We start from the raw sequence: 11,065 nt of genomic DNA, 5'->3' as shown, positions 1-11,065 counted from the left end.
ACAATACAATATCACAAACAAGTGTCATATTTTCAGCAGTAATGATATTCTACATTCTATAGACCCCTTCTTGCACTAAATTTATAATCACTTATAAAAAAAAATTGCTTTTAAAATAAAATCAGTATGTGATGAATATTTGTAAAGTGGGTAAGAAAAAGAACAGAAAAAGGGTGTGGAGTGGGAATAGAGATACTCTGTCTTAGATTGTGTTCCCAATATTATCTAGAAACAAAGTTTCCTAGGATAGGTTGTTCCTCTTCATGGAGTGGGGAGGGGAATCCTATGTCATTTAAAAGTTTCTGTCTTGTGTCCCGAATCATTTAGTGTTTGTCAACAAGTCAAAAATAAACATCATTTTAATTTTATTTTATTAAAATAATATATTAACTTCACATATCTAAATATAAGTGGAGCAGAATAAGAATGAGGACAATAAATTGGGATAGATAATTATTGGAGTGGAGTGATTATTTTTCTATTTTAAGCATTCAACAAGTATTATTGTAACATTTTCTTCATTGAAGTCCACTTAGACCACAATGACAAAGCCAACCGTTTCTATTTGTCTCTATATCACACCTCTCTTTATCCAACCTTAAAAAACCCTAGCGCATCCTCCAAAACCCTTTAATTTCTCTATCTTGTTTAGTACATTCTCAACCATTTTCTACACAAAAGAATTACAAACTCAATCATTATCTATGAAGTCAGTGATTGGAGGAAGTTCATCAGAGACATCTAGTGAAGAAACTGATCATCAGAAAGAAGACCAATATGATTCTACAAGTTCCAAACGTTCATATGATTGCACATTCTGCAGGAGGGGCTTCACCAATGCTCAAGCTTTAGGAGGTCACATGAATATTCATAGAAAAGACAAAGCCAAAGCCAAACAAGGAACACCAAACAATTTATTTACCAAAGAAGAATACATTATGGTCCCTTCTTTTATTCCTCAAACCTCAACTTTTTGCTCCATGTTTGAGTCTCAAAGAAACTATGACATCCATTTTCAACCATCTTCAACACCTAATTATTCTAGAAACCCACCTGCTTATGCCTTTCAATATGAGTTTCTAAATCCCACAAGGTATGAATCTTTGAGTACAAATTATCAAGAGCTTTTGGGTCCCAATTTGACTCTCCAAATTGGTCCAAGTCATGTGAGTACTGATGAAGTTAGAAAAGGGATTCAGAATGATGGTGAAGTTGTGGACTTGGAGCTTAGGCTTAGCCATTATCCATACTCAAACTAGAACTACTTATGTCCCAAAAAGATGGTTAGAAACTGCAAGGAAAACTCTGTAAAAATTAACAATCTTTTTGGGACGGGAGATGTACATGTACTATTATTTTCCTGTAGCTATATATTGTGGATAAGATAAATTTCCTAGATGCATATTAATTTAGACTAAGGTTTTAATATTCTGAAGGCAAGGAACATGAATTTGGTAGCTTGGGATTAGTTCTCCATGTAGAGTAGGTCGGAAGATTTAGAAAGGTGAACATATGCAGTATAAAGTAATCCTAAGCTACTAAATTATAAAGTATACATTAAGGTTTTAATATTCTGAAGACACGGAACATGAATTTGGTAATTTAAACTAAGGTCTTATATTCTTGTTTGTATAAAGTTTTTCAGTGTGTGTCTGTTTATCTATTAGGCACCAAGCCTTTTCCCTTTATTCGTTTTTCCTGTTATTTTCTGTACATTTTCCTTGACCTGAATTACTACGAACTGTTGGGAAAATTTCCACCTTTGTCTGATGTAAAATGAGCACTTGTGAAAGCGGCATGTGGATAAAGAAAATAGAGAAGAGTAGAAGAATGACACCAAAAATTTTAATGTAGAAAAACCTCAGGAAACAACCATGGGACCTAGTCCAGAAAATATCTCCACTATAGAAAGTATGATTACAATATTTGACTATCTCTAACAAAGAGGATAACACTCAATCTCACCCAAAAAGGATAGAAATACACACTCTCTAGTATCTCATTAAGAATACAAATCTCACACTATGTGGATATAAACTCTATGTCTTTCTCTCTATGTTGTTCTTTCTCACTTGTTTGTTGTATCTATTCCTCACAAGTCCCCTATGTATACTGAAGGGGAGGAAGACTCCATTATAAAGACATAGTGAATGATAAATTGTTGTCATACTTTTCAAGACACTTTGAAAAGTGTTACTCCAACTTTCTAAGTTAGACTTCATAATTCTCAAGAGTCAAGGAATAATTCCAAGATTTTGGAATAACTATCATTGAATATACTCAATGGTTTATCTACCAAAATTCATTGGTCTTGCTTCCATATCAATTAGGAAGGATTCCCAACAAATCTCCCCCTTCCTGGATTAATTGATGGATATCACCAGTCCCGCACCTCTGCAACAATCTATTAGCTTCTTGGGTGAAACTGTCTTGGTCATTATGTCGGACCAGTTGTCATCTGTATAAATTTTCTCTAGCTACAACTCACCATCTTCCAAAACATTTCATATCCAATGATAACGTAATCAATGTGTTTTTTCCGAGAATGAAACGTAAGATTCTTAGCTAGGTGAATTGCCCTTTGGTTATCATAGTGTAAAACATATCTATCTTGAGCATCATCCAACTCATGCAAGATGTTTTTCATATATTTTATCTCCTTGCCAGCTTCAAATGCTGCAATATATTCTGCTTCAGTTGTTGATAATGCGATAATCTTTGTAACTTGGATTGCTAAGATACAGCCCCCTACAAAAGTAGTTAGATAAGTTGATGTAGATTTTCTGTAGAGTCAACATCTGTGTATCCAACTAACATATGATCTTCATTATTAAAGCATAAACATCTTTTGCTAGTTCCCATCATATATCTCAATATCCACTTTACTGCATTCCAATGTTCTTTGTCGGGATTGGACAAGAACCGACTCACAACTCCAATTGTGTGGGCAATATCTGGTCTTGTATAAATCATAGCATACATTAGGCTTCCTACCACAGAGGAATAATGCATTTTGCTCATTTCTTTCCTTTCTTCATCACTAGTTGGACATTGCATTGTTGTTAACTTGAAATGTCCAACAAGTGGAACACTGACATGCCTTTCCTTATCCATGTTGAATCTCTTGAGAACTTTCTCAATGTACTTCTCTTGTGATAGTCATAACAACTTCTTGGAACGATCTCTGATTATCCTTAATCCAAGGATCTGCTTTGCAGGACCCAGTTCATAGCAAAAGATTTGCTTAAATCATTCTTCAAACAAGCAATCTTGGTCTTGTCACGCCCAATGATTAACATATCATCAACATATAAGAGGAGGATAATAAAGTTTTCATCTTCATACCTTTTAATGAATACACAATGATTATCAGTTGTCTTCTTGAAACTGTATTTGGTCATGAAGGATTCAAACTTCTTGTACCAGTGTCTCGGGAGTTGTTTCAAACCATATAAACTCTTATTCAGACGACACACTAAGTGTTCCTTGCATGGTTCTTCATAACCTTCTGGTTGCTCCATATAGATTTCTTCCTTGATGTCTCCATGTAAGAAAGCTGTTTTGACATCAAGTTGTTCAAATTCTAAGTCTAGGCTAGCTGCTAGACCCAATGCTACTCTTATGGAGGAATACTTCACCATTGGTGAGAATATCTCATCAAAATCAACTCATTTCTTCTAATTGCATCCTTTCACAACAATCCGAGCTTTGTACCTTGGTCTCTAGCTTCCTTCTTCAACTTTTAGCATATAAACCCATTTGTTTTTTTAATGATTTTCTTCCTTTGAGAAACTCTACCAAATCATAAGTGTCGTTCTCATGTAAGAGTTCATCTCATCTTCCATGACTTTAATCTACTCTTCTTTATCAGATGTCTGCATAACTTCTGAGGTCTTGAGGTTCACCATTATTTGTCAATGTGATATAATCTTCTTTAGGATATTTGAAGGTATTCTGCCTCTTCCGGAGCAAATACTCTCACTATAGAAAGTATGATTATAATATTTGACTATCTCTTACAGAGAGGATAACACTCAATCTCACCCAAAAAGAATGGAAATGCAAATCTCTAGTATCTCACTAGGAATACAAATTTCACACTATATGGATATAAACTCTCTCACTTTTTCTTTATGTTGTTTTTCTCACTTGCTTGTTGTGTTTCTTCCTCACAAGTCACCTATATATAGTGAAGGGGAGGAATGTTTAGACATAGTGGAGGATTAAATTGTTGCCATACTTTTCAAGACACTTTGAAAAGTGTTACTCCAACTTTTTAAGTTAGACATCATAATTCTCAAAACTCAAGGAATAATTCCAAGACCTTGGAATAACCATCATTGAATTACTCGATGGTTCATCTACCAAGATTCATTGGTATTACTTCCACATCAATTAGGAAGAATTCCCAACACAAACAAAATCTGCCATTTATCAAACATGCTTTAATGTTTATTTCGCAAATAAAATGCCACTCATAAAGTAAATATGAAAATTGAGTTTAATTTTAAAATAAGTCACGGCTTTTCTCTTTATACGTTCATAATGCATGTAAATGTATAAGATGATAATTTAAAAAATGATGAGGCCAGTGCACTCAATCCTTGGATTATTCTCAATGATACAAGATGATAATTTAAAAAATGAACAGAAACTTATTGTGGATGCATCTTGCCTTGCCAAATGCATGTGTGGTTATAGGAGCGGTTGAAATGTGCCACAATTTTCTAGTAAATTCTACAAGCATGTAACAAGATATAATATTTATCTTGTATTTAGATAGTTCTAGAAAAATTATATTATTCTAGATATTACTTATATTATGTAGAAGCTTCTTGAGACTTGTTTGAGTGGTGATAGTACTAAATAGGACTTATGAGATGCAATGTAACGTGTGGTAGTAAAAAGTGCTCTACTATATTTGAAAATTTAGGCCCTTCAACCTATTAAAGTATTTCTCCATGCAAAACAATCTTCTCCTATGTTTAATTATTACTTCTATCACCCACTAAAACCAAGAGGGGCTTTGGTGTTAGGTCCAAGGTTGAAATTGTGGGGCCAATGGGGATGGTATTATTATTAGGATATATGAGATTCTCTCATAGTTAATTGATTAATATGGTAGTTAATAAATTAACAGTGTAAAAGTTAATCAATTATTAGTGTAATTAATTGATTAATACTGTAGTTAATTGATTAACTGAGTAGTTTTTCGGTTTGTTTCAGTTAGTTTGTGTTCTATAATCAATTAATCAACAAGTTAATCGATTATCTGGTTAACAAATTATGTTTTCTAGCTGTTGTATATAAATGAGTATTCTCCTAATCTGTATATCGCAATTCATTCAATTTTGTAATGAGAATTTAATTCATTAATGAGAATATTATCACTCTTTGTTTCTCATTCTTCTTTCTTTAAGCTTTTTTTGATATACTTCTTGAGTCACCAAGAAACTTCCTTTTTCATGGCTCATACCAAAATTTAACATATTGCGAAAACGTAAAATGAATATTATGATGATTTCTCATTATTCATCAAAGCATGAAAAAACCTTATTTATAGTACATGAATAGGTAACAAATTTACCTCACTAACTAACAAACTAATAATCACATGTTGTAAAACAATTTCAACATGTGTTAAATATGTAAAACGTGTCATTTTCTAACTAGTTAATCAATTTATTATAGTGTTAATCGATTAATTATGATAGAATCTCACATATTCTAACCATTCTTGTATTTCGTGTTTTTTTGCAAAAAGTGGAAGTCAGAAAAATAATAATGACAACATTGGGTGGGCATCTTAGAGACTAAGTTTATCGTGGTATAAGACTCTAATAGACCCTAAGTAAACCAAAATATTAGTATTCAATTCCTATGAATAATACTTGTCATGTGGGCTTGACAACTACTTATCCCAGAAGAGATTCCTTACTTACTTGTAGGGTGATAAGATAGGCATGGTTATACAAAAAAATATTATTAGGTTTGAGATAGGGATGAGGAGTATCAATTCTGAAGTTAGGAGCTCAGTTGCTTCAGGACTTCGGGGTAGGAAAGATACTAGTGATAGAGTTGAGCGAAGATTGAGCTTCAGCATTTGCCAGAGGATAATCCAGGTGAGTTTCATATAGCCTGTTATTTATGTGTGTGGATAATAACTGCATTACAATACTGATTTTGAATCCTAATTCATGCTATATAAGTTATATCTTCGAAAATATAGTTGAAGACTTTTTGGTACTCCTTCAGTTCAGAAGCCTTTATATGATTCACCTTTCCCCAAATTTTCATAGCTTCTGTGACAAAATAACTGAATTAGGTTCTTTTGTTTGAAACATTCATCCTTATCTCATAGCACACTGATTTCAATTCTATGTCGAGAGATTTGCAAGTTCTGTTGGCCGACAATGATGATGTAAATAGAGTAGTTACCCAAAAGTTGCTTCAGAAATTAGGTTGTGCCATTCGATTGGAAGCTCATTATAGTAAGAATTCCAACAAAGGTACAAGTTATTTATAATGTTGAAGATATCAAGTGTGCCATTTGTGTGATCAAGATGAATATGTTGAACATCTATTTCTCTTATATGATTTTCCTCCTTCTGTTTGAAAATGTTTTTACTCTTGGCTACCGGTTACTTCTCTCCTACCACCTTCGTTATTAGATTTGTTGCAAATCCATGATACAATGCATTCTAGTGGCAGAGGATCAGATTTGTGGAGGATGTTGTGGTTTGTCGTTGTGTGGACCTTATGGATTATGAGGAATGATCTAATCTTTTCTCAAAAAACTGTTAGCTTTATGCACATTATGAATTTGATCCAAGCTAGAACTTGGATTTGGTTTTTGGCAAAAACATCACCTAATTAGCTAGTGTTTGCAAATTGGTGTTATGACCAAAAACTTGTATTTCTTTATATACTAAAAATATCAAATCTTGATATTTCTCTTGTATTGGATTAGCATCCGTTGGAGTTTAATGCATTTTGCTTATCAAGAAAAGAAATTTGGTTGTGCTGTATGTTACTTCCATTTCTTCAGGATTCGAATGCCTCACTGTCATTGGACCTACTGGATATTCATTTCAAGTCATTATTTTGGTCCTTAACATGCCTGATTTAGATAGCTTTGAAGTCACCACAAGGATTCGGAAGTTCAGAAGCCGAATTTGGCCTATGATTGTTGTGTTGACATCAAGCACAGAAGATTTGTGGGATAGATGCATGCAGATTGGTATTAATGGAGTTATCCGGAAACCGGTTTTGTTACAAGGAATTGCTAGTGAACTCAGAAGAATCCTGATGCAGGAAAATGAAATTCTATGAGAATTGAGGGTGCATGTTAAAAACAATGCATCAATCAAGAAATTAAGTCATTTTAATTCACATTCTTGGTAGAATTAGAACACATTCTTGGTAGAATTAGAACACATTCTTGTGAGCTATATTAGCATAGAATGTATGTTAATAAATGTTATACATGATCTCTTAATTAAGCTAAAAAATAGTTGAAATGTATTTATTTTTGCTGAGAAATAATTGTGGAAGTATGTGTGGAAAATTTATTCAAAGGCTTAATTTCCAACATAAAAAGATTCGAATGTACATAGAGTTGAGTTTTGCCATTAAAAGGTGAACTCATTGTGAAGATGTAAGCCTGAATTTCATCTTTTGTTATTGAATTGAATTGATGATTTACAATGAATGAATATGTGAACAATATATACAAAGTTAAGATGGCTTGTAAGCCAAGCAACAAACTAAACTAACTTGTAATAAACTAAAACAAACCAGCCTAATTAAACACATGTGTAAAAGAGAGATCTGCTGCTAAGACTTGTTGGGAATTCCTTATGATTGGTGAAATATCAATCCTAAGATCTTGAATCTCATGATTCTCACATACATATATGAAACAAAGAGTGCAGTGTCATACCTGAATCCATATTCCTGGATGTGCTCCTTTGATCTACATCTCTGAAAGAGTTTTTGTGGTATGATGGCCTTCCTCAACCAAATCCGTGATTCCTTTTGGGACTTGTGTTTTCACTCTGATGGGGAGAAGAGAAAACTGAATTTGATTTGGTGTGTTCGGGACCATAACCTTCCTTTTGCGTTAACTTATAGGGTTCCCATTATCACATATGGGTTAACTTGATGGGTATCCACACATTAAGCCCATATTTGTTATTAGCTTTTAAAAATCTAAGGGGGGCGAGTAATTAGATCACTTATAATGTAATCCCAGAAATAAATAGATGATATCATTGTATCAAATATATGATGTCCACCTTAATTCGAAATTATAAATTTCTACCAATCTCTCACTTGGGCTTCATATCTTCCTAAAACAATTATATCACAGATTCTTTAGGCGCACATTTGTATGCTATTTACATTTAGACTTCTCCATAATACAATATGGTATATCTCATATACAACTATGGAACCATCGCAACTTTCATCACATTTAAGTGTGACTCGATCACGATGATCACCATATTAATATACTCAATGACATAGATCAAATATGGATGAGTGACATGGAAATTTCATGCAATATGATCTCAAACATGTGTATTTCCAACAGGTCCTTCTTTATTCTTTAGTGAGATCAATCCAAAGTCTTTAATTGTAACATAATAGTTATAATGACCAATTTCAAAATGAAACAATAAACCATCAACTTTATTCTACATAAAAACTATATACAATATCCAAAGCAAAACATAAAACATATAAACTCCCACTGAACTAAGGTACCCTAAGGAACAACACCCATATGAGCAGCATGCTCATGAAAGACTTTAGGTACCAAACCCTTAGCCGGTGGATCAACTAGCATCAAATTTGTCCATATATGTTTTATGGAAACTTATCCATTTTGAACACTTTCTTTAACAACCATAAACTTTATGTCAATGAATTTTGACTTTGTAGAACTCCTATTGTTGTTGGAGTAAAGAATCGCGGACTTGTTGTCACAATAAATCCTCAATAGTATTTCATTACCATCGACCACACGTAAGCCACTGACAAAATTCTGCAACCATATCTCATGGTCTGATGTTTCAAAACAAGCCATGAACTCCGCAACCATGGTTGAAGGAGCTATAAGCGTTTGTTTCGCAGATTTCCAAGAGATAGCACCTCCAGCCAATACAAACACATATCTAGAGGTGGAGTATCTATTGTCTAGAGATCCAGAAAAATTGGAGTCAAAGTACCCAATGATCTCTAAATTCTCAAACCTCCGATAAGTGAGCATGTACTCCTTTGTTCTCTTCAAGTAACACATAACACGTTTGATTGTCTCCCAATGATGCATTCCTGTATTACTCAAATATCTACCCAAAACTCCCACAACAAATGCTATATCGGGACGTGTGTAAACTTGAGCATACATTAGACTTCCTACTGTAGATGCATAAAGAATCTTTTGCATCTCGTATCTTTCAAGGTCATTGTTGGGGCACTGTTCGAGACTAAACTTGTCTCCCTTGGCTATAGGGGTATCCCATAGTTTACTGTCTTTCATGTCAAATCTATCTAGGACTTTATCTATATAGTTTTCTTGTGATAACCTTAGGATATATTGAGAGCGATCTCTCAGTATCTGAATACCTAATACAAAATAAGCTTCCCCAAGATCTTTCGTTTCAAAATTATTCGTTAGAAATCTCTTGGTCTCATATAATAGTCCCATGTCACTACTAGCAAGCAGTATATCATCGACATATAATATCAGGAAGATAAATTTACTCTCACTGAACTTATGGTATACACAATCTTCAACTTTATTGCCTCAAAACCATACAAGGTAATAACTTGATGAAATTTGTGATTTCATTGACGAGAAGCTTGTTTAAGCCCATATATGGATTTCTTTACTTTGCATACCATAGACTTTGAGCCAACTAACACAAAATTTTATGGTTGTACCATATACATCGTTTCATTAATGTCACCATTAAGAAATGCAGTCTTAACATCCATCTTATGTAGCTCTAAATCAAAATGAGCCACTAGTGCCAATATTATTCTAAAAGAATCCTTCGAAGATACTCGAGAAAATGTTCATTTATAATCAATGCCTTCTTTCTGAGTGAAACCTTTAGCTACTAGACGAGTTTTATATTTGTCAATATTACCTTTCAAATCCGCCTTGGTTTTAAATATCCATTTGCAACCAATAGATTTCGCACCTTCATGTAATTCGACAAGATCCCAAACGTCATTAGCATGCATAGAATTCATCTCATCCTTCATGGCATCAATCCACTTTTGAGAGTTAGAACTTTTCATGGCTTGACAAAAGTTCAACGGATCGTCTTCTGTTAACCCAATGTCATCCGCATGTTCTTGAAGAAATACAATATAATCATCAGGAATTGCACTTCTCTTATCTCTAGTGGATCTCCTTAATGGCGCTTCTACTTCTTGAGGTTGTCAAATTTGTTCTATAGGTACTTGAGGGAGAACCTCATTGTTGTCTTGTTCTGAAATATTGTCAGGGACAATTTTCTGAACATTATCTTCTATTATCGAATTTATTCCTTAATTGGTAATAGGCACAAGAACTTGTTCACTATTAGTGACAGGTTCTTCCTCAAAGACAACATTCATTATGTTCTCTTCCTTCCCAAAATCAACTTCCTCAAGAAATCTTGCATTTCTCGTCTCAGCTAACAGTTCTAAATTCCAGGTTTCTTTCATGCAGTCTATAAGGTCGTGCCTCAACTGGACAACCCCAAATGTGAAAGTGTTTCCAGCTTGGTCTTTTATTAGTTCAAAGTTCATATGGGATTTTGTTAACTACTTTACTTGGCACCCTATTAAAGATTTAAATTGCGGTCTTTAAAGTTTCCCCCCAAAGAGACTCTGGTAAGGAAGAATGACTAATCATACTTCTCACTATATCCTTAAGAGTTTGGTTTCGTCGCTCAGCAACACCATTCATGTTAAGTTTGCCTGACATAGTGTATTGCGGAACAATTCCACACTCTCTGATCCATCATATATGCCATAGTATTCACCACCACGGTCAGATTTGACAGCC

The 11,065-nt window shown here is 33.9% G+C and overlaps 2 protein-coding genes across 2 annotated transcripts; both read left to right on the top strand.

Annotated features, from left to right (window-relative positions):
* LOC109360170 (zinc finger protein JAGGED-like) lies at window positions 594-1,263 on the top strand. The gene has a single exon (XM_019604898.1). The coding sequence runs from the start codon at window positions 705-707 to the stop codon at window positions 1,257-1,259; it is 555 nt and encodes a 184-aa protein (XP_019460443.1). The 5' UTR covers window positions 594-704; the 3' UTR covers window positions 1,260-1,263.
* LOC109359791 (protein EIN4-like) lies at window positions 6,003-7,332 on the top strand. Its single transcript, XM_019604487.1, has 3 exons — window positions 6,003-6,122; window positions 6,362-6,509; window positions 7,049-7,332. The coding sequence occupies exons 1-3, from the start codon at window positions 6,003-6,005 to the stop codon at window positions 7,330-7,332; spliced, it is 552 nt and encodes a 183-aa protein (XP_019460032.1).

This window comes from Lupinus angustifolius, chromosome LG11 (assembly GCF_001865875.1).
Source record: "Lupinus angustifolius cultivar Tanjil chromosome LG11, LupAngTanjil_v1.0, whole genome shotgun sequence".
NCBI classification, from domain to species: Eukaryota; Viridiplantae; Streptophyta; class Magnoliopsida; order Fabales; family Fabaceae; genus Lupinus; species Lupinus angustifolius.
The sequence above is the reverse complement of the archived record's forward strand: the minus strand, read 5'-3'. Positions and strand labels throughout refer to the sequence as shown.